The sequence below is a fragment of the Canis aureus genome, chromosome 6 (genome assembly GCF_053574225.1).
Source record: "Canis aureus isolate CA01 chromosome 6, VMU_Caureus_v.1.0, whole genome shotgun sequence".
In the NCBI taxonomy this organism is placed as follows: Eukaryota; Metazoa; Chordata; class Mammalia; order Carnivora; family Canidae; genus Canis; species Canis aureus.
The window spans coordinates 42,771,738-42,795,351 of NC_135616.1; the positions used below are offsets into that span (position 1 = coordinate 42,771,738).

The 23,614-nt window shown below is 57.2% G+C and overlaps 1 protein-coding gene across 2 annotated transcripts in view; it reads right to left on the reverse strand.

Moving 5' to 3' along the window:
• The window catches only part of ITPKB (inositol-trisphosphate 3-kinase B), a 93,026-nt gene that overhangs the window by 7,658 nt on the left and 61,754 nt on the right, over nt 1-23,614 (reverse strand). The window contains exons 3-5 of one of the 2 annotated variants that reach the window (XM_077901321.1): nt 6,773-6,872; nt 5,344-5,557; nt 944-1,148 (exon numbers count right to left, since the gene is read on the reverse strand). In XM_077901321.1, the coding sequence (XP_077757447.1) occupies nt 944-1,148; nt 5,344-5,557; nt 6,773-6,872 (519 nt within the window). Of the gene's footprint in view, nt 1-943; nt 1,149-5,343; nt 5,558-6,772; nt 6,873-23,614 lie in introns of those variants that run through there. The other variant, XR_013381699.1, reaches the window with a different exon arrangement.

The window sequence follows — 23,614 nt, forward strand, 5'->3', positions numbered from 1 at the left end:
CTCCTGGGAGGAACTCTGGTCTTGGGGACAAAAGGTGAGTGAGGATGGCTCCATTAGGAGCCAAACCTGGGTCTGTGTGCCACCAGGCTGGAGGCTAGTTAATGCAATGCGGTTGCCTCTGAAAGATTAGGCGGGACGCTGGGACACCTGGGTGGTTCAGTGGTTGAACGTCTGCCTTTGGCTCAGGGCGTGATCCCAGGGTCCTGTGATCGAGTCCCACATCGGGCTCCCTGCATGGAGCCTGTTTCTCCCACTGCCTGTGTCTCTGCCTCTCTCTGTGTGTGTCTCTCATGAATAAATAAATAAATCTTTAAAAAAAAAAAAAAGATTAGGCGAGACGCTGGGGCAGACGGACAGCCAGGTGGCTGGCAAATCTTGGGGGAGTCTTCCCCACTGGAGCTCTTTGTGGGGCATCTCCTGGAGCAAGGGAGGTGAGAGGCAGGGGAGGGGAGGAGAGAGGCAGGCAAAGAGCTGGTGGAGACAGCTGGCTTCTCCCAGGGCTGGTCAGACAATGAATGAGGCCAGGATGTCCAGCTTGTGAGGGAGAGTTTAGGGAACAGTGGATTGTTTCAAATAGGTAAGGTAAGGAAAATGAGCATTATGCGGGGGCACACATGAAATCTGCAGCCAGTCTGAGGGCCAAGTGCAAAAAAAGAAAGAGGACAAGGAAACAGCGAATGGCTTTCTCAGGTTGGAGCTGGCGGGAGCCTGGGTCCCCAGGGGGCCATTTGCAGAGGCGCCCAGCCTTCAGCCCGCTGGCTAGCTCCCAGCCGTCCTACCCTGACACCGGTCCAGGCAGCGGGGCCCAGAGTGGGCCATGGACAGAAACCCAGCGAGGCTGCAGGGACTATGGCTCGCCCATCCACGGCCCTGCAGGTGGAGGTGGGCACCTCCGTGCCCTCCTCAGCTGGGAGCCGGTGGCCCAGGCCTCCGCCAGCCTCACCTTGATGCCCTCGATCCTGAAGCCCAGAGTGGCGGTGGAGCTGATGGTCTCTCTCCACTGCATGTACCGGGGCTTGGTCACAGCGCGCTGGGCCTTCTCCTCCTCAGTTGGGGCATCAGGGTCTACCTCGATCATCTTCTGGTACATGTCCTTACGGAGGCTGGGCTTCTTGCGGGCTTTGGTGAGCTCCTCCTCCAAGTAGGTCCTGTGCAGGGAGGGGGTAACGGGGGCTGTTGACTGGACCACAGTTCCAGCCTTGCCCGAGGGGCTGCATTCAGCTTGGCCGGGGCATGCTCACTGGGAGGGATGGTCATGCACTCTGCTCAGGCTGGGGAGAGAACGGGCAGCCCTGCAGATGGGGTGTCCCTGCCAGCATCTCTGAGGGGGCCTGGCAGAGCTGAGGGGCTCTCCCTTCCAGGGCTCCCCACGGAAGCCAGCAGGGCAGGGTGCAAGGAGGCAGGGCAGCTCAGCAGCTCGTCCTGCTGGGGTGAGGTCGGGAGAGGGGCTGAGGGCAGAGTCTGCCCAGGGCCCCAGAGGACCCCGCTTGGCTCCTGCAACCTTTCCATAAAGCAGGCATCCCCAAAGCCAGCACCTGAGCAATGGCAGAGCTAGTTCTGTCCCTCTGGCCCCACTCCCTCCCCAGTCCTCCGGGGTGGGAAGGCCTTAGATGCCACTGGCTGTCTCCAGAGGGGACATCTCCAGTACAAAGGCCAGGTCAGAAGGCAGCCCCTGAAGGGGCCACAGTGTGTGTGTGTGTGTGGGCCCAGGACTGGGAAGGGGCGCCCGGGGGCCCCAAGGCCACTGTCCTATTGTAGATGTGCCGGCTCAGCCTGCCTGGCGCAGCAGCTGCCTCCTCACACCTGAACCCCTGAGCCCCCTAAAGACCCGAAGAAATGCAACCAATGCAGTGGCTCAGTGCCCTGCCCTCCTTACATGCTGGCTCAACTGGCAGGAGTCCCTCGGGAACCCCCCCGGGGAGACAGGGGCAGCACAGGCCAAATCCCTGGCCCCGCAATGCCTCCCTCACCCCCCTCACCAAACTAAGGTGGGAAGCCACCCCTGTGCACACATCGGCTTCCTGCACGTCAGACACATCCCTGCTCCCCAATCAAACCCCCCGTCCCCGGTCCTGGGCTCCTCTGCTGCCCGTGACCCTCCTGAAACAAGATCACAGTACTAAGCTGCAGCCGCAGTGGAGAGGTTTCCCTCCCACCTTTGCGGGTGGGAGCTGCCCACGGTGAACAGCTGTGGACTGTAGCCCAGCCCCTTCCTCCCCGCCATCCCAGGGCCTTGCTCCACCACTTTCCATCACACCTGCTCCAAGCTGCTGGTTTGGGACCCAGAACAGACTACAGGTCAACTCATGATGTCTTTGAAGAACAAGTTTCCAGAAACCACTGTATTAAATATAAAAGCCAAATCCTCCAATGTGAACGTGGGCCTGGTCATCTAGAACCTTTTGTCAGCCCTTGGCTGTACTTGTGCACACCCCCTTGCATGTGTACACACACCCCACCCCCACCTCCACCCCCACATTTGCACACCCACCACACATACCTCCACGCATGCACACACACCCACAAGCATGTGCACACACACCCACACATGCGCATACACACACCCATGCTCTCACACACATGTGCATGCACATGCACACACCACTGTGCCTCCAGAGCCAGGTCAGTGACGACAGGAGCTTGAAGGCAGAGGCTGCAGGGCAGGACGCTTCTGCATGGAGGCCCGTCACGCTGGTGTCTGTATGCCGTGTGGCCGGGAGCAGCTGGCCATCCTGAATGCTCCTGAGCACACTGTGGGGGCCTCTGGAGTGGGTGGGTGGCTCTACTTCTGCAAAGAGCATTTACTAGCTCCTTAAACAGGAAGCAGACCTTGGCTTCCAGTCCTTTCTGAGTGGGCTTTTCTCTAAAAAGCACCCCCACCCCCCGCCAGTCCATCTGAGTTCCGTCTGGCAGAGGAAATGGTCAGCAGCCGGATGGTGGGGCCTGAGCTCCCTGACACCGGCCCCACCGCCCCAGGAGGGAGGTGGCCCCTCTGTCTCACATGAGGGAGCAGGGCCTGCCATGGGGACCAGCCACTCACCATGAAGGAAAAGCAGCAGGCCCGTGGGGGGCCCACAGCTTACATGCCTATGCCTCAAAAGCTGCCGATAGTCCTGGTCTCCACCCACTGGCCCTGACTCCGATGTCAGGAAAACACTTCTGATTCTGCCTAGCAAGTCACATCTAAGAAAACCCGCCAGACCAACGTGAGCGTATGTCCGTGTGGATCCCCGCTCCCACAATGCTCCTGGTTTAGGACACTGACAGGTGCCTGTGTCCCCTCTTCCTCAGGCCTCCAAAATGGTTGAGGCTGGGTTTGCTGATCAGCCTGCCCACCAGTTCCTTTTGACTAGTCTCTACCCCTCACGCCCGGGACTTGGTGTCGGTGGCAGCTACCGGCCTCATCCCTCTGGCAAGCACAGGCCCCCACTGTGTATGGTCACGGGCTGCTGGTCTTAGGAGAGGCTGTGAGGTCAAGGATCCCAGATAGACACAGCTGGGAAAGCACTGCAGTCCCTGCAGGGACACAGGGTCACAGAGAGCCCCCTCAGGGCTTGGTCTGCAGGGCCTGGTACAGACATGGGCTGTGCTTCTCCCTGGCTGCGTGGACCCTGCTTGGACTGGACCATGACCCATGCCTTTGGGTGGCGGTGAGGGCGCAGCAGGGAGGAGAAGGCTTCTGGGGAGACCTACCATCCCCCTCCTGCCCCACTGCCTCCAGGCCCGGCCCACAATTGGGCCAATGCTGTCTTGCCTGGTCATCCTGGGTCTCTCCCAAGAGCACTGGGGTGCTGAGAGACAGAAGCTGCAGGACACAGGGGACGGGAGGCAGCTGTGGGTGGAGGGGGTGCCCATCCCTGGCAGCTTCCCAGGGAATAGACAGGTACACTGGACAACTGTCAGGACCCACCTGCCACACATTCATCCCCAAGGGTGTATTTTTTGGGGTCCTGGTTGGAGTGAATACTAATCAGAATATTTATGTGTCTTCCCTCAAGAGGGTTCATCCTGCTGTACCGTGGGAGGACCTTCCGGGGACAGAAATAAGACTCTTGGGAAGAGCAGTGGCCGACTGGTAGCTGGAGGGACATTCTGTTTCCTCCCTGTGGGCTGGAGCAGTGAGGGCCTTGGATGGAGGGAGGGAGGGAGATCAGGGACACGCATGAGCAAACAGTGGGATGTCTTCACCGTCCCTTAGTCCCTGCCTGCAGGGCCTGACTTGATGACAGTCCTTGGAGAAGGGAGGAGGGAAAGGGAACTGGCTGTCTGGCCCTCCTCTCTCCTGTGCACACACAGACACATGGACACGCACACACCCTTCTTCCTTGTTCTCTTGTAAGAACTAAAACCGCTTCCACCATCCCAAGCAAACACAGGCCCCCGGCTTGGAGCTGCTTCCCAGAACCGCCCCCCCCACCACGTCAATCTCCCTAGTGAGCCACTGGCCGGATGGAGGAGCCCAGCATCTGGCTGCCCAGTCTGGGCACTTGTAGCCGGATGTCCCCCAGGTGAGCATGGCACCCTGACACCATGTGGCTGACTGCCCTACCTGCAAACAGAAGAGTCGCTCCATGACTCCTGGGTCAGAATGTTCCATGTGCAAGAGGGATGAGAACACCATGCCGCCAAAATGGGGCCCACAGTGCTGGTGGCCGGGTCTGGGACCCTCTTGGCTCTGCACCACCCTTTCTTCTCCTAGCCACTCTTCCTGTCTCCTTCCCTCCTGAAGCCTCTCCTGGCTTATCTCCCAGGGCAGATGCCAGGGGTGGGGCCCGATTTCATGCACAGGCCCTAGCACCCCCTTGTGGTCTGCCTTGAGGGGGGCAGAGCACTCCACGCCCACCAAGATGGCAGGCTCCCAGGCTCCTGCTCCACAGCACTCAGATGGCAGGTGCAAGTCTTTGTCAGCAAACCAGCATATTCCACTAACTGGCTCCCCCTTTCCACGGGTGAGGGTACAGGGGTGCTGAAAAGAGCCGCTAGCCCAGGTTCTCTGTAGAGCCTCCACATTGCTACCCCAAGCAAGCCCACCTGCCCTTCCCAGGGAAGCTCAGCACCAAGCCGGGCCCCATTATCCAGCCCCATAGCCACTGGCTCTGGACAACGGAGGAGGCCGTCAGGGGCAAAGCTAGGGTCCTGTCCCCTTATGCTTATAATGTGATACAACTGGGGTGGGATGGGGTTCCAGTGGTCCCATCAGACCACTAGCCTGCTCTGGCGCACACCAGACTTCGGGGCAGGCTGGGAATGCCCAGCTTCCCCAGAGGCCCATCAGGTACCTCTGTGGGCAGGGCAGGGCAGGGGCACGGCGGCGGCTGAAGTGTGCTTGGGGGCCTGGCTCACCTGATGCCCATCTTGCAGTCCATCACGCAGGGCGAGTCAAAGGCAGCCAGCAGGTCGTCCATCTGGTTGTAGCGCTCCCCGTCCTTCACCACGTCCCCATGGTAGGCGGGCACGAAGGGCTTCAGCACATCGGCCATCAGCCGGTCCAGGCAGCGCTGCTCGGACTCACAATGCTTCTTCAGGATCCGGCCGTTGGCCGCTGCCTTGAAACTCCCTGCAGAGCAGGTGGGGGAGGCCCTTGGTCCCTGTCCCAGGCCCTCCCCAAGGCCCCCTCGGCAGCACAGGGCTGAGGGTGCCCCCCAGCTCCCCGCCTGCGGAGCAAGCACTTTGGGAGGGGAGTGAGTCCCAGCGCCCGCCCCCCCAGGCTGCACAGTTGGGCTGGGCCCCCAGCTTTCCCGAGAACCCCAGGCTCCTGGTCTGAAGATGCAAGGACACGGGCCCTCACTGCTGGAGGCCCAGCTCGGGTAGTGAGGCCCACGCACGCCTCTGTGTGCTACCATCGGGACCCCCACCCCACCCTCAGTCCTGTTGCTCAGGCAGTGAAGAGGTCCTGATAGGGCTGGGTTCAGTTCCAGGACAGGGAAAGCGGCTGAGAAGCGGGAGGTCCATGGCCCAGCCCACCCGTGCAGTGCTCCACCCGTGCAGTGCTCCACCCGTGCAGTGCTCCTTCCTAGCCACGCTGTCAGGCAAGTCTTTACTCAGGAAGGGTGTTGCCCCAGCGCCTTGGGGATATAAAGGAAATGTCAGACCCTGTGCTGGTCTGCGGTCACAAAGGTCAAGTCCAGGGCAGCCACCGAAACCTCCCCACATGTAGACTAGCCAGTTCTCGGGCTCTGAGGACACATGTCCCTCCTCCCCTGTAGTTGACGGGCACCCCAGCCACCTGGACCTCAGACTCTATACACTGTCCTTTGCTTGTGGGGTGACCGGCCTGCATCTTCCACCACCTCTAAGCTCCTCTGGGGCAGATAGCCTACTTCCATGGATGTCATGACCCCCAAGGCCGTGGTGATGTGGGATACAGTGGGCGCTCAATGAAACACTCAACGTGGCCACTTTATCCAGCATGACAAATGGTGGGCGAGCTGTGAGTGATGATTTCACATTTTTATTGAGCTTGGGGGGAAGAGAGGCGGAGGGGGAGAGAGAGATGGAGAGTCAGAGGGACAGAGGAAGGGGAAGACATGTGAGTGTTTGGGGAAGGGGCGGCATGGGCCCTGGGGAGGAGCCTGAAGGCCACGTGCGGCCAGCCTGAAGGCCACGTGCGGCCAGCCTGGCTGAGACTGTAGACCACAAAGTCTAAGAGACAACCTGTTCCAGATGCTTCCATCTCTAGAGCATCCAGGGCCAGGCACCCCCTCCCTCATGCACTGGGTGCCTCCCCACAGAACTAATCATCAGGCAGGGAAGGCCAGAGGCCAGCAGCTACCTGCGTGTCCTGCCAGCTGGATCCAGGGGTACTTCTTCTTGAAGGACATGACAAAGGGAGACCAGTGCACCATGTTTTTTATTTTCCTCCATGATTTGCTCTAGAAATAAGCAAATTAAAAAAAACTCCATTAGAAAGGGAAACATAGTACTTTCTGGTTAGGGTGAAGAATTCAGAGCAAGGTGACTCGCTGCTGCCTGTGGCCCCAGGATGAGCAGGACCATGCATCCCTGAGTTAACTTTAAGACAAAGTCAGAGACAATCAAGGGAAGACTGCATGTCCCAAACACAGGAGCCCCAGAAAGGCATGGGAGCCCACACTGGGCAGCACTCCGAGCTCCCAAGAAAGCGGGTCCCCAGCCTGGAAAACTACAGAGTGAACCCATGGGGGCTCCAGGGCTCTGTGCTCGGAGAGGCAGAAGCTAGGAGCTCTGCGGCAGGGGGCAAGGAGGAGGGGTCCTGCCTTCCCTGGTGGGCACCCCCGAAGACACAGCTCCTCCCCTGCCCTCCAACCGCTGCAAAGGACACAGGCCACATCCCTACAGGGGCTGGTGGTGCCCAAGGTGGATTCAAGGTTAAATCAGCCGCCAGGGTTTTCTCCCCCTTTGCTGAGACTCAGCTGCTCCTGTCAGCAGGCTTTCAAATTAAAATCTGTTTAAGGAGAAGAATTGCTCCCTACTGAACCTGGCAATCTCTCCTGGTGCCAGAAACCCTCACCCCACCATCAAGACCGAGTCTATTCTTACACGAGGCCATGTGACAGAAGGGCTGGGCCTCTACTGGCAAGGTTGTTTTTCTAGATCCTTCTGATGGAGATCACCAAAGAAGGCTAAGGAAGGCCAAGGCGTTACTTATCTGAGCACCCAGAAGTCCCCATAAACGATGAGAAAAAACCTCATAACACAAGATGAGGCGGGCAGTGGCCTCCTAGATTTGTGCGGAAGACGTTAAGGTAGGCACAGAGGCAATGTGCACGGTTGGCCACCATGTGCCAGTCCCTTCCCTGCAGCAGAGCTCACAAAGGACAAGGGTATGACAGGTGCAGCATGGGAGCAGGAGAGCACATGTTCCCAGGCCAGGGTGGACCCCACCCCATCCACTTCCCCATCAGGGAACACCGAAGCCCACACCTCCACCCTCATGCCCTTCTAGGGCCTCAGTTTCCTCCTCTGCCTAGTGAGTGGGGGGCGAGGGGAGGGTAATGACAGCTGGTCCCCCAGATCCTGTGGATGGCTGAACCCTCCAGGGCAGTGTCACTGGCTGCAGTGTATCACCTCACATTGTATCTGTAGACTCGGGGGCAACAGAGTACCCGGAAAGGACTGGTCCCACGGCCAGGGAGGTATATGTGAAGATGGGGGAGTGCTGGGAAGGAAGGCCTTCGTGGAGGCTGTGCCCGACAGAGGCACTGTGGGGACAGACTGGGGGGAGCAGACCATGGCAGGCAGGGGCCCATGGGACAGAGCCTCGGCCCAGGTCTGGAACCACTGGTCCAGTAGCAGCCGAGGGTGAGCAGGCCAGGCCAGCTCTGGACCCTGGGCCAGGAAGCCTGGAGCTGGGCAGCGTGATGGTGCAGGGAGGCAGGTCAACCTGGGCCTGAGTCCTGACTCTCCATCCCCTGCTCACTGACTGCCATTGGACGGGCTTCTGACCTTCCCGGTGGCCCGACTGCCTTACCTGTAAGAGAGGGCAACACACGGATTCCCCTGATCGCAGGTGGGAAAGCCACTCCCATGAGAATGGGGTATGTGTGGGAGAGTCTGAGCCAGAAGGGAGGGGGTGCTCGGGCGGGGGCCCTCAGACAGTTCACACTACGCTCTAAGTAAACAAACTGGGTACTCAGTTTCCCTTCCCAACATAAGGAAGCATGCCTTCAGCATGAATCAGGCCAAGGCCACGAGAATCCTCTCCCACACCAAGGTGACCCCAGGCGGTAGAATGTTCCTATCCTGTGGGTTGGTACACTAGGGGCACCCAAGTGGTACCGAATGTGGCCACCAACGCCAACCCGAGAAAGCATCTCCAGGTCACAGCTGGGCCTAGAAAAGGAGGTTGCAGCGCTGTTGCTTGCCAGCCCCCAGGAGCAGATGCATCCTAGAATGTCCCCAGAGGTCTGTACACCTGACGGGTCCCTGCTGGCCTCTCTGGGCTGCAGGTGCACACAGGTCAATCTGAGGAGCTGGGCTAGCCAACTGCGGCACGTTCAACTCTGACTCAGGACTTCCTCACACGCACACCTGGGGCTTGGCTTCTCTAATGCAGAAGTGGGGGTGTTCTTCCTGGGTCTGCTGAGCATCGCGGTGAGGAGGGGAGGGCTCCCAGCTCGCTGCAAGCTGGCAGCTCTAGCAGAGCCCTGGACATGCAGAGCCCTGTATGCCTGCCCACCAGCACTGGGCCAGGCACCCGCATTCACAGCTCACCACTCAGGGAGCTTTTGCTATATGACAGGTGTTGGACCAGGTGCCAGACAGATGCTAGACCAGGCATCTCACAGACTCATGTCTGATCTTCACAACAACCTGACAATAGACAGAAGCATTTTCTTTGTAAGCGGAAGAATCCTAGGCTCACCAAGTTGGGTTGCTTCCCCAAAGTCAATCCATTCTCTGCCCCTGCCAGCAGGGCCAGCTTACCCTGGGAACCTCAAACCAATTCAACAGTTGCTGTGCCAAACATCTGGGGAGGGCCCTGTTCCTTCCAGCCCTGTGGACGCTGGACAAGGTACCAGCAGACAAGACTGAACAGGAAGGGCAACAAGGAGGTTTCTTCACGGCAGGTCCCCTGGGCATCCAGCCGCTCTGCTCTGGGGGAGTCTTCTGAGTGCTCATTTGGCATTAGAGTCCAGAGCCTTTGGGAGATGCTCTGTAGCTGGCCATCAAACCCCCAGGTATGTCCCACTTGGGAGGGGGGTGCTGGGCAGGTGCCACTTCCAGCTTAGCTACCAGATAACGCAAGCCTCTCCCATCAGTCAGATCTGACCGTGGCTGGAGTGGTGCACTTGGGATATATTGGGAGCGGTTTGGGAGAAAGGAGAGAGCCACAAAACTGCCGCCTGGCCAAGCAGGTCTGGCGCCAAAGGCCAGGCTTTCACCTTGATTCTGTGCTTCGGGGTAAGGCCAACCAAAGTGACATTGTCAGGGTTAACAGGTGCAGGTTCGTGGACTTGGATGAGACCCAGCTACACAAATGCCTAGAGGACCACATCCCAGGGTTAAATAGTTTGGGTTTTGCTGTTTTCTATGTGAGTGTGGGGCCCCGCTCTCTGCTGACCTGCTGCATGCCTGACCTCGCTCTCTGAAGGTGGGGTCTCATGCAGTACCCCAGCTACATGGGGGTGATTTAGAAGGAAAGGACCAGAAACCGACAGGACGCCGGAGGGGATCCTTTAAGATGGAGCAACCTGGAGATGCATTATGTATGGAAACTGCTCCAGGCAGCTCCATCCCCTTGCACCTGACTTGACCTGAGCTGAAACCATCAGAGAACGTGGAGAGATTTGTAGTGGGAGGAAAAAACCTGACAACAAACCCCTACCCTCTTCATGCAGGAGGCGACAGGAGTCTCAGTGAATCTGGCCAACCCCAGATGAGCCTTCCCCAGCCACAGCCAGCCAGCCTGTCCCAGCAGCTCAGACTTCATCCACCCTACATAACCTGCCAGCAGGAGCCAGAGGCTGGGGGCACAGCATGTGTGACCGCACAGCAGATGTGAGACCTACTCCCTGGAGACCAGCATCCACGTGGGGCAAACACCTTGCTTCAACACGTGGGACCTCAGAGCTCACAGGTTTCTATGCTGGGGAGCCTTCTGGGCCTACGGTTCTCCAGGCCACCTCTGGCCCCAGTCTCAGAGCTGCCCAGAGCCTCAGAGAGCCCAGGGTGGAAACTACCCACTGGCCAGCAGGAGGCAGGGCCCAGGCTGAACCCAAGGGAGGAAGCCTGGCTAGTGTCTGATCCTGTGTGTTTTTCTAAACCAGATTCCAAGCCTCCCTGTGATGCCCGTGGCTCCTGAGAAAACACCATCGTCCGGCTGTGCCCCTAGACATCCTACTCACACTGCAGGGAAACAGTCTCCAACAAACGGAAGGTCTAACTGGGATCACCTCGGGGTCTGGCCTTTGTCTCCCACAAAATCCACAAGGATAGAGCAGGAGGAGGAGGAGAAGGGGGAGGAGGAGGGAGGCAGGGATCCAGAGCTGGGCTGGGGGAGGAGGAGGAGCTGGCCCACCCACACAGGACCAGAGACATGACACACAGGATTCCTCCTCCAAAACTCAGTGGGATTGTCAATATGGGGACGGCAGAGCCTGAACCGAGCGTGGGCCCCTTTGGGGGCACTGGGGACTCGGCAGCTGGCCCTGCCTCCTGAGGGGGAAAACTGCCCAACTGGTCAGCGGGAGCAGGTGACCCTGGGCCTGCAGGGCCATCTGGATCCCGACCTGCTCGCCCTCCGCCAATGGCCATGGGTCCCTCATACCTCTCCCCACCCTCCCACAGACACCTGCCAGGGTGCTCATCTCTACCTTTGGGAACTCTTCCCAAGAATGCCTGCAAAAGACTTAGCTGACCCTATGCAGCTCTGACCCCCCTTTCCCTTGGAAGCCCATCGGGAACTGGTCTGAGCCCCACCCCCACCCTGAAGCAAGCTGAGGGTTCCAGGCAGCTACAGGCTGCTCGGGAGCCACATTCCTCTCCCGTGGGCCGCAGCAATGCCAGGGCTGTCTGGAGAAGCAGGCTCCTGAACACAGTTCTGCACAGCCCCTCGTTCGGCCCAGCACAGCTGGCCTTTCCTCCAGCCTCCCTTCCCACTGATGGTGCCAGGTGACCCCACATGGCTCTGCCTCTGGGGCCGGGACGGCAGGCTTCATGCAGGATTTCCTTTCTAGAAGGCATATGATGAAGCAGAGCACAGTCCAGGGTTTGGAGTTAGGATGGTGCTTTGCTTAGCCATCTCCAAGCTGCAGCACTGCGCAAGCCTTCAAACCCAGCACCCCCTGTCCCCTGCGGTGTTCTCATCTGTCAACCAGGTGCCAGGACATGGCATGTGTCCTGCCTGCCCCACAGGGCTCAGGGGAGAACCGAGGTGAGAATACCAATGCTTGTGCTCTGTATACTGTCCCGGGGCAACAGAACCTCAGGTGTTCATTTTGCTTTTATTTGTGTCTTTTTTTTTTTTAATTGAAATAGTTTTTGCCTCTAAGGCACAGCAGACTGGCAAGAATCCAGCTGGGAGCTTCCAGAACATCAAACCTCGCTAGGTGGCAAGAAGATGAGCTAACGGTGTGATTAACTGCTTGCAATGCTCCCCTCTGGGTGCTCCTGGCAGCCGGGAGCCCACGGGAGCAGTTCCCAACCACCCCCCCGCCCCCCGCCCCACAGCGACCCAGGGACAGTTGGAGCCACCCAGGCCCGGGCGCTGACAGCAGTTTCTGGTTCAGAAAATCAGTAAAATTGCCCAAAGCAGAAGAATCTTCCCAAATAACCCCACTAGGTGGAAGTGGGCCAGGCACCACCAGAGAACAGTATTTGCGGGGTAAACAGTGAGATGGCTGAGCACATTCCTCTTTATAATGAGTGGGGCTTTTCTTAACCTTTTCCCATCTAACTTCTTCCCTCAATTTTCTGCTTGTCTTCCAGCACTTCCCTTTTTATTGAAATAGTTTGACCAGTTGGCTAACTTTTTCTTTTTTTTTTTTTTTTAAATTTTATTTATTTATGATAGTTACAGAGAGAGAGAGAGAGAGGCAGAGACACAGGCAGAGGGAGAAGCAGGCCCCATGCACCGGGAGCCTGATGTGGGATTCGATCCTGGGTCTCCAGGATCACGCCGTGGGCCAAAGGCAGGCGCTAAACCGCTGCGCCACCCAGGGATCCCTAACTTTTTCTTTTTTAAATTTATCTTCTTATTTTTTAAAGATTTTATTTATTTATTCATGAGAGACACAGAGAGGCAGAGACACAGGCAGAGGGAGAAGCAGGCTCCTCAAGGGGAGCCCGATGTGGAACTCGAACCCAGGACCCGGGGATCAACCTGAGCCTAAGACAGACGCTCAACCACTGAGCCACCCAGGTGCCCCTAACTTTTCTTTTTAGATAATTATACAGAATCTGTTTGTTTTTGTTTTGTTTTGTTTTTTAAGAGTAAAATAGATGAGGAGAAATCTCTTAAGATGTCAGAAAAGGAGAATCTTTTCTGGACCCTGGGACTTTCCAAAACTGCTAAGAGACTTGGCTTTGTGGCATACGTGTGTGCACATGTGTGTTAGTGAGAGCCAATGACCTGGCTTGTGGGAGAAAGAGGCCAAGATACTGCATGTTACATGTCTGATGTACTGTCAGGCATACTTGTAATTTCCCATGACCTCCTTCCTCCCCACACTGATAGAGCTATGTCTGCTCCGCAAGCAAGGACACATGTTCAGAGAGGATAAGTAATGTGCTCCAGGTCACACAGCTTCCTGGTTTAATTTAATTCCGAGCATTTTGTTTTGTTTCAGCCAACAGGACAACCAGCCCCCACCTCCCCCAATCTTCTCCACCTGTTCTGGGGCTATCAGCCACTCCCCCAAGAGTGGCTCTTCTGATGTGGGGGGGCCTCCTTGAAGGCCTGCTCTGCCCCCTTCAGAGTCTGTTCCCAGAGCCGCCTCCCTGACACACACTTAGTCAAGGCCGCATGTAACCAAGCGCTGAAAGTGGATGCGGGAGGCCCCTGCTCAGGGAAGGCCTGCCCCTCGTCAGTGTCCTTTGTTCTGCTCTTGCAAAAGTCTGAGCGAAAGTCACTGAGTTGTCCATGTTTGGAAAAATGCTTTTTTCTTCCTTCTTTTGGTCTCTCTGAAACAGCAGTTAGGGTTTCCCTGGTGATCCCTCCCTCCTTCGCTGGGGGAAAGCCTGCGCTTCTCCCATGCCAAGGCCAGCCAACTTTGTTCATTGTATTCAGCCTGGCAAAGCCTCCCGAGCGGGCAGCTGGGCAGCTGGGCATGCCTGGGCAGGTAGGGGCCCCTGGCCCAACGGCTCCCCTCCTGGAGCCCTGCTCAGGAACCTGGCTGGGGCCCAGAGTGAGACCTGCCCCTGCCAGCCTGAGCTGTGCACTTGGGGGCGGGCGGGGGAGGGCGAGGGCAAGGGGGAGGGAAGGCCTTTCAAAACCAGGACCCTGAGGATCGGAAAAATTAAGCCCAAGGACTTGGCAGGGCAGGTAGCTCCGGCTAAAAATAAAGAGTCTGGGCTTTAAGACTAACCGTCTTTCCCCCCTTTAACAAACAAGACAATTCTCTTAAAAACCAAATGCAAAAACACGTTTCGAAAAGGACCCAAGGAATGTTTTCTTTTATTTCTGCCTCCTCATGTGATGCTCCCCAGGCTGGATGGGGGGGTTCCCGGCAGGGGGGCATAGACCACCGACCACAGAGGTCATGGCTGCGCACACCTTCTCCCACCTGCCCTTTGGAGCAGCCACCGATGGAGGGTGGGGTGGCTGACGTCCCCTGCACTGGACATGTGGCTGGGCTGGGGCAGGAGAGCAGGGGTGGGCAGCCCTCTCCAGCCCACCAGGCCTGGCTGCCTTGGCCGCTACAGGCGTGGGAGGCGGAAACTGGCCCAGGGTTCTCGGGGTGAGGGCTCCGTCCTCTCCACTCCCATGAGGGCTTCTATGCTCCAGCTCAGGGGTGTAGACCTGGTCAGGACCTACAGCTCCTGCCTGAAGCGGGTGCTCCCGATGCAAGCCCAGCCCCGCTGATCCTGTCTGAGGGAATCACTCTGGCCGGTCGATGCCTAGCGGCACTTTCTGGCCAAAGCCAGGAAACCCCTGAACGGCTGCCCAGCTCTGCTTTCCTGGTGAGCTGCCTTCCCAGACCCAGACTGGTACCCAGGGGTCCTCAATCAGAGCTCTTCCCCCTCTGCCATCACCTGGATCTCTGCCAGGGCGGCTGTCCTGGCCCAGCTGGTGAGTGCTCACTGCCCCCTAGGGACACAGGCCAGTCCCAGATGCCTTTCCGCCCTCACTCCCACACACAGTCTCTCTCTCTCTCTCTCTCTCTCTCTCTCTCTCTCTCTCTCTCGGCCTCTCCCATCCTCTCCTATTCAGCCAGCCCCCTCCTTGCTCCACACCTGCCGCACACCTGCCACACACCTGCTTCACCCCGCGTCTCTGCTCATGCAGGTGCAGACGCTCCGCCTGCAGTGCCCTCCTTCCTCACCCCCACTGATCGGCATCCTACCTGTCCCTGCAGCCTATCCCACTGGAATCTCTGAGCTGGCCCTACTTCTCCACAGAGCTTCTTAGGTCACTCCAGCCACATGCCTGTTCTGGAACCCCAGGGGTACATATGAGTGCCTCAGGATTCTGTGTACCATCCTGTGTCTGCCAGCAGAGGGTAAGCTTCTGGAGGACTGGGCGCTTGTCCTAGCACTTGTCCACACACAGTGGACGACAGCACCACCAGCTGTGTGAGCAATGAGGACATCTCACAGGCCCAGCACACAGCCAGGGCCCAGGCCTTGCCATATCCCACCTCCTACAAGACCAGATACACCTAAGCTGGCTCACATTTCCTTAGACTCACCTGCCAGGGCCTGGATTTTTCTAGAGACAAGTGCAGGGAGCAGGAGGGGCATATGTGCAGGAACTTCCTGCTCAATCCGCCTAGGGTTCTCTGTACCCACCATGGCTCCAATAGGCAGCTGGCAGCCTGGCTGGCCCTGGGCACCAGGGATCTCTTCACAGGCACGCATGAGGGTTCAGAGGACCCCCTCTCCTTCACTCAGGTCATCAACTCAGCACGGAAAGGTCTTCTTAGTAGTGCATCCTCCAGACCTCCTGCCTCCCCAATTTCCAGCTTTTTAATTTTTTAAAAAAAGATTTATTTTTTCATGAGAGACACACAGAGAGGTGAAGACACAAGCAGAGGGAGAAGCAGGCTCCCTGTGGGGATCCCAGGGCCTGGGATCAAGTCCTGAGCTCAACCACTGAGCCACTCAGGTACCCCCAATTCCTAGCTTTACAGGAGCTGGCATCCAGGAGACCTGCAATCCTGCCAACTCAGCCTTTGTTTGGCAAGCCAGGAATGGAGGTATCCTTCACTCAAAATGGAAATGTTCCTAACACTCCCTACCAGGCGAGGCCCAGGAATGCTCCATCTCTGGTCTAGAAGGTCACTAACTTGGCTCCTCCTTCCTCCTCCCGCCTGGGCTTCATCCTCTTAAGAACTAAAAATAATGGAGAGCTAGAGGAAACAGGAGGGGTGGGGGAGGTGGGGAGGGAGAGAGGAGGACACACAGAGGGAGGGAGGGTAAGACAGAGGGAAGCGCCCTGCATGGACAGAGGCCTAGTGTACCTCTCGCACCAGGAGCCAGGGGGTCTCCAGGCTGCAAGACCAGGGGCCGGGAACCAACAATGGGAGGAAGCTGGGAGAGGCCTGGCCGGGAAGAGCCGTGGGGTGGGGAGGGTGGCCTCCAGCAGCTGACCTCCCAGCGGACAAAGCTCACAGGACAGAAGGGCTCAGCTTTTCCTCTGGGAAAGGGTACACAGGGCCCTGCCCAGCTAGGGGTGGCGGTGGCGGTGGGGGTGGGGGAGCCCACCCCTGCGACCCACACCAGGTCCCTCCCTCCCTTCCCCTGCCTCAGCTGGCCTGTCCCCAAGGAACTTATTTTCACTTTGGTAAAATGCAAAGAAACAAAGCCCAGTTACAGAGGGTGGAAATTTACCGAAGGTCCTCATTGGTCAGCAGACGCTGGCAGGAAGGGCGGGGCTACACAGCATCCCCCCCCCCCCCCCACCTCCTGTCCCACTGGCCTGGGGTGCTGGAGGCCCCAACTCCTCCCTCCCAGCTCCCCGAGACCAAGCCCAAGGCCGAGGCCAAGCCCAGGTGCGTGGCACGGTGGTGCAGACAGCACGTGGCTCCCACTAATGTACCAAGTAGCTGATTAGTAGTGAGTAGTAGGGCCAGATGCAGTGCTTGGTGAGCATGGTGTATGCAGGACACCAGCACCTCGACCTGCTACATGGGGACTCTTGTTCTCCCGGGTTATAGATGGGGATACAGCAAGCTTAGACAGTTTGCTCCAGGTTTGAGAGCCAGTACGGGGCCAAGGCGGGATTCAAACCCAGGCAGCTTGGCTCCAGGGTGCGAGCACATCATCAGCCTGCTGGGCTGCTCTGTTGTCACTGGTGGCATGTGAGCCACAGCCGGAGAGTTCCAGGGTTAAATCCTGTTGCTTCCAGCCAGCTGGCAGTATTAGGCAAGTTAGCAGCCCCTCTGGGCTCCAGCTTCCAGCTTACCACCTGGCCTGCAGGACTGTTTTCAGGATTAAATTCTCTGCGTGCAATACTGGTTGGCAGACACGAGCAACCAGGAGAGTGAGTGCTGCACACCTCCCGTGGGTCATGTCTGGTCCCTGAGCCCCAGAGGGGGTGCCTCGTCTGGGGATAAAACAGTGGCAGGGGCTCTGTCTATGCTGGCTCTGCAGACGTGTGGTGCACAGTCTGCTCATGTCCCCCTCTATCCCCCAGCACTGGCCTTCAGACCCTGCCACCCCCTGAGGGACATGCAGAGAGTGAAGGTCACAGCTGGCAGGAAGTGTGTCCCCACAGTGGTCCCATTCCTTCCACAGAATGAACCCTGGAGGAGCTAGGGGCTTGCCTTAATCATCTTTCTGGAGGTTCTAGAAGCCCCAGAAACTACTTTATTAAGCTTGGTGCTCGAGACAGCAGGTGAGAGGAGGCCTGGCCCGTGAGCCACCAACCTGTGCCACCAGCGGCTCTTCTGCTGCCTGCAGACTGTCCCCCAGGGACCTATGGTTTGAAAGAAGTCCCTTTGCTCACTCCCAGAGGCTCCCCTGGCAGCAGGGCTAGGCCGCCCGTCTTTCTCCCACACAGGAGTATGATATTGAGGCCACCAGGAAAATGTAAAGAAGGCATCTGCAAAATTTTGAGGAATCTAAAATATCGCTGCCCATCCCTGTAGCTCTCAGAAGCACAACACCACTACCAACACAGAACTGTCCTGGTTTAGTGGCTCTTTCACACTCCTGGGTGTTTCTTTTTCTTTTTCTTTCTTTTTTTTTTTTTTTTTAAGATTTTATTTATTTATTTGGGAGAGAGAACGTGCAAGAGAGTACAAGGCAGGCTCCCCGCCAGGCAAGGAGTCCAACTCGGGACTTGACCCTGAGATCATGACCTGAGCTGGAAAGCAGCTGCTTAACCAACTGAGCTGCCCAGGTGCCTCCAGAGAGGTCAACTTTTAGCAAGCTAGAGGTTGAAGAAGACTTCTGCTCTGTCCAGTGGTGTTCTCAGGCTTTCTGATTTACAACTCGTAATTTCAATCTCAGGGTATCCCCAAAGAAATACCCGGGAGGGGGTGCCTGGGTGGCTGAGTCAGTGAAGCACCTGCCTTGGGCTCAGGTCATGATCTCAGAGTCCTGGGATGGTGCCAAGTCAGGCTCCTTGCTCAGTGGGGAGTCTGCTGCTCCCTCCACCTCTGCCCCTCCTCATGCTTGTGCTCTCTCTCGCTCCATTTCAAATAAATACATAAAATCTTTAAAAGCTGACCTCTCTGGGCCAAGAATGTTCATGGACACAATACAGCCTTCTAAGTAGCTTCTGAGAACCCATAAAGTACTTGTAAGAGATTTGCTTAGGGGGTTACTCTGGGCTAACTCCAAAGCCAGATTTTTGGGAACTCCCACGTAAGGAATTTCTAACATGGAAACTTTTCAGGAGGAGCGTGAATGCCACACCAGAACTTACATGCAGTATCAAATATTGAACTATATTTAGGAAGTATTTCCAGGCAAGATGTGGTAGTGCAATTCATATTTCTGACAGATCACACTGATTTGCCTGTGGCTAAGTGGCGGCAAGCAAACGGATACAGACCTGCAGAGACAGTCAGAAACCCTGAGCTCATTTCCAAAGAAGCACCTGCAGCCCTGCCCAGGGGAGGCTGGTGCCTGGGGGAGGCTGATGCCCAGGGGAGGCTGATGCCTGGGGGAGGGTGAGCCCAGGGGAGGCTGAAGCCCGGGGGAGGGTGATGCCCAGGGGAGGCTGGTGCGCCAGGGGAAGCTGGTGCCCAGTGGAGGCTGGTGCCCAGGAAGGCTGGTGCCTGGGGGAGGCTGATGCCCAGGAGAGGCTGATGCCCGGGGGGAGGGTAAGCACAGGGGAGGCTGATGCCCAGGGGAGGCTGGTGTACCAGGAGAAGCTGGTGCCCGGGGAAGGCTGGTGCCCGGGGAAGGCTGCTGCCTGGGGGAGGCTGGTGCGTGGGGGAGGCTGGTGCCCAGTGGAGGCTGGTGCCCGGGGAAGGCTGGTGCGTGGGGGAGGCTGGTGCGTGGGGGAGGCTGGTGCCCAGTGGAAGCTGGTACCCAGTGGAGGCTGGTGCCTGAGGGAGCTGGTACTCAGGGAAGGCTGGCATATGGCTCTGGATTCTACCGTGCATCACCAGCTTTCCCTCTCCCAACCGGAGGCCGTCAGGACAGAGGCTGTCTCAGTTAAGCAGCCATGCATCTGTTCATGCGTCGACCACTGCAGGCACAGGAAATGGGTTGTCAAGAAAACACAGCAGTGAACCCCCAAGTACGAGCAAGACTCGTCAGCTCTCTGAGCACGGCTGTCCCCCGGGTCATCTTGATGTCTATGCTGGTACGTGTGATTTTCATAAACACACTGACTCATCGCCCGTGCATCGCTGTCAACCAGGCCCTGAGTGCTTACTTAGCACTTTCCCTAGCAGCCCGGGCCTGCTGAGAGGCAGCCAGACCACGGGCCTCCCATGCCCAGAGAAGCTGGAGGCCCAGTCAGAGCACAGACCTGGGGTTCCCGCCTGCACGGCCAGCCGCGGCGGGGAACTCTCGTGCCCCAAAAGCAGGAACAACCGGACTGCCCGCTTCACTCTGGGCTTTAGGCTGCAGTGAAGTGGCATTTATCATATCTGGAGACATCTGCCAGCAGCTCTTGGGATGACTGCAGACAGGAAGGGTTTCACAGAGCAGCAGCATGAGCTCTCTGCCGGCCTTCCTGTCTTCTCCCTGAGTCCCAGGACAGTGGCCCATGAACACAGTACAGGATGGCCTGTGTGCCTCCAAGCCTGACCCACACCCAAGTCCCCTGTCGCCCCCATGGCCCACAGAAAGCTTCTGGACTCTCCAACTCAGCTCGCCTCCTTCCTACTGTCTTACAGGAAATAAAACACTATTCCAGAGAGGTGAGTGGGTTATCTGAAAAATGTCTTCTGGAACGCCAGAGGCGGGGGACCAGGCTTCACGAGCTCGGGAAGGCCTTCCCGCCAAGGACTTTGGCCCTGGGGCCGAGGACCTGCAGAGGCACTTGGAGGTCAGGGCTGCTCCAGGGAGATGGGGTCTCCCCAGGCTCCGGGCACCGGCAAGAGGTGGGAGCTGAGTGGGTGCAGACGGCAGCGCCCTATGAGACCTGCACCTGCCTCATGCCCGGTGGTACACGTGTCCTGGAGGAAGGCAGACGGTGGCTGCCACGAGGGATGAAGTGAGAGAGAGCCATCCTCTCCGGCGACTGAGAGCCGTCAGGACTCTGTCCCGCAGAGTGAGGGACTCTGGAGTCTCACGGTGGCCACAGCCCTCTGGCAGGCTCAGCCCCCGGGGACGGCCCACATTTAGGAACTGTAACATCACTTCTGGGGAACAGAACCAGCTGGCTGACTTATTCCCCCTAACTTTCAATGCTATTATTAGAGCACATCTGCCTCTGAGTGAAGTCACCAAGGAAAAACCCAACTGAAGAAAATATTTTCAAGCCATCGTCATTTCAATTTTTGGAAAAGGAAGCAAGGCAACAAACCACCAAAGAACCCCAGGATTCAGGGTGACCCAGGAGGGAAATGGAAAGTATGTGCCCTGGGAATGCAGGCGGCTGAGCTATTTACATAGCTCTTGGCCAGCAGGACGTGAATGGACCAGACCCGCAGCTTCCCAGACTCTTTCCTCCTCCTTTCCCCACACTAGCTCCTCTCCTTCCCCTTCACAGGGAAGTCTGCTCACATTCCCCCTCAACCCTAAATCAGACCCAGAGTACAGCCACTTAGTGATAAGTGACCAGATCACATGGGGCAGATTCCAGCCAGTGGGCAGCCGATTTAGTTTCTTTGGCTAAGATTTTTTTTTTCCAAATTAGTTGCTGACATGTAAAATCGGGACATTTCACTCAAAAACCCAGATCTCCAACTGTCTTTGAGATGCCTGGCCCAGCCTGCTGGGTGGGGTCCATCGGCGGGCGGGAGCTGAGCAGCACACCATGGGATGGGTCTCCCCGTACCCTGTCACCAGGCCCTGTTCCTACATGATCATCATCTGCCCAGCGCCTGACAGCATGTGAGTTGAACCCCTGGTTTTTTTCTTTTTAAAAATTTTATTTATGTATTCATGAGAGACACAAAGAGAGAGGCAGACACATAGGCAGAGGGAGAAGCAGGGAGCCCGATGCAGGACTCAATCCCAGGACCCCGGGATCATGACCTGAGCTGAAGACAGACACTCATCCACTGAGCCACCCAGGAGTCCCTGAACCCCTGGATTTAAAGACAAATAGGAAGAAGAGGCCAGGATGGTCTTAGGACCTCTACTGGACCCAAGCAGTCTGCTCACTGGCCAAGTGGATGTGGACAGACTCATCACTGACTTCGCTGAGCCTCTGCTTCTTCATCTGCAGGTAAAGAGGAAAATTTACAGCACTGCCCATGCCCTAGACTGTAGGGAGGATTATGCAGAAAAACCAGGGGATGCTTTGAATACTTGACTATACCATATGCAAGGTAAGGCCCTGGCCATTCAGGGCAAAGGATTAAAAAAAAAAACCCAAGGAGAGCTGGCCTCTCTGGTTAGAAGAGTAGCTGGGGAGAGAGGAGCGGAAGCCCAAGACATGGCTCAGCAGCCACCTAAGGGAGCTGAAATAGAACCCAGGACTTCTGAACCACCCACCCGTGCCGCCATGGCTGGCACTCCCTTGTCTGCTCACCCAGATATGTGCAACAATGCTCAGTCACAGCTGAACAGCATGGGCCTTGACTGCCTCTGCCCCACATCAGTTAGAGCAGAATTTAGAACCAGGGCACCTGCCATAAGGGACTGCCAGCCTCAGCCCAGTCTGGGACAGAGACATGATGGCATCGAGACGTGACATCCTGGCTATAAAACTCAACACTCAAGGTCAGGGGAAAACCAAAGAGTCCCATGCCTCTGAGTATTTCATAGTGTGGTGGCCAACTACACCTTGGGTGTTGACACAGAGAGGACCAGACTCCTTCAGACAATCCCTGAGGGCTCTCATCTGCCCCCACTCAGGCACCCCCATGCTGAAGGAAAACCGGCCTGTTTGCCGAGACATATCATGCAGCTTGGCACTTCTGAGCCATCTGTGCTGTTGGCTCTGGCAGAGATGCCTTACCTAACCTGCCCAGAGAACTCTTCTTCATCCTTCAAAACCCTGCTCAGGCATCACTGCCACCTTGCACTTTCCTCAGACCCCGTGTCCCTTAGCCCAATGCATGAGCAAAGGGACCCTGTACCCCCCACCCCCCAAGGCCCCTCTGCTCCAGACCTTGCATGTCCATTTCCCACCCAGTTCTGAGCGCATTCACATGACTTGGTTATACCACAGGGTCACCAGCAGTGGAATGAGCCTTCCTTCAGAGCAGCAAACAGCTCATCCACCCTTAGTCCTTAGGCCCCCCAAGCTTTCTCGGGGTCAAGAATCAACCAGTGCTTGGTAACTGAATGGCTGGGAGTCCCCCAAGACTCAGCCTAGTTGGGAAGGCAGAAGAGGAGACTGGCCTAAACCCCGAGCCCCAACCATGGCATCTGACTTAAGACTGGGGGCCGCAGGGTGGGTCCTGAATCAGGGAAGGAAGCCATACATGCGCCCGGAGATCAAGAACAGATGCTCGTGTGAGGTCCCAGCACCCCCAGGGGAAGAGACAAGCAGGGAGAGCTCTGAACCAGGACCCAGTGGGCAGCCCTGGCCTGCCTCCCTCGGGACACCCACACCCTCTGATAGCAAGGCCAGCCCTGGCCACACATGACACTTGTCGTAGTGGCTTTCTCCTATAGACTTAGGGTAGGGCTGCCCGGAGGTGGGGGGACTTGGGCACATGAGGAAGACAGAGCCCCTAAAGGCACCTGGGGGGATACTCGACATCAGAGCAAGATGCAGCTGGAGTTCACACCCCGACTACCCAGACCACAGCTCAGCAGACAAGGATGGGTCTCCTCACACCAGGCTCATGCTGGTCCCACAAACACCCCCCAGGGCTCTCCAGAAACCCAAAATCTGGGGGGCTCTGCTGCCTACTTCTCCCTCCTCTTGTACTCTGCTGGCTGGGATGATATGTACCTAAACCCAACAACATGTGCTGTATGGGGCTCACTGCTGTGTCCTGGGGAGCCCACAGCCCATTACGAGGATAAACACGGAGCTGAATAACTATGAGAGGGTCAGAAGTATTGGTGACTTTATAGAGGCACAGACACGGGGCCACAGGGAGTTCGTTTCTTTGGGAGATGGGAAATAAATTAAGGAAGCTTCATGGAAAAGGTGGCATTTAAGCTACAGAGTGAAAGATGAGGAAGATGATCGTGTGTGTGTGTGTGTGTGCGTGGGTGTGTGTGCGTGTGTGTGCGTGTGTGTGTGTGAAGTGGGGCAGGATTTGGGGCCTGGGAAAAAAGCATGAGCGAAAGCAGAGACACAAAAAAGGCCCATAAGAACTGCTTAGCTCAGCACCAAGCTGGGCAGTTGATCTCAGAGGCAAGCAATTAAGGAGGCAAATTGAAGGGAATTTAAAACAATAATAAGGGACTCCTGGGTGGCTCAGTGGTTGAGTGTCTGGCTTTG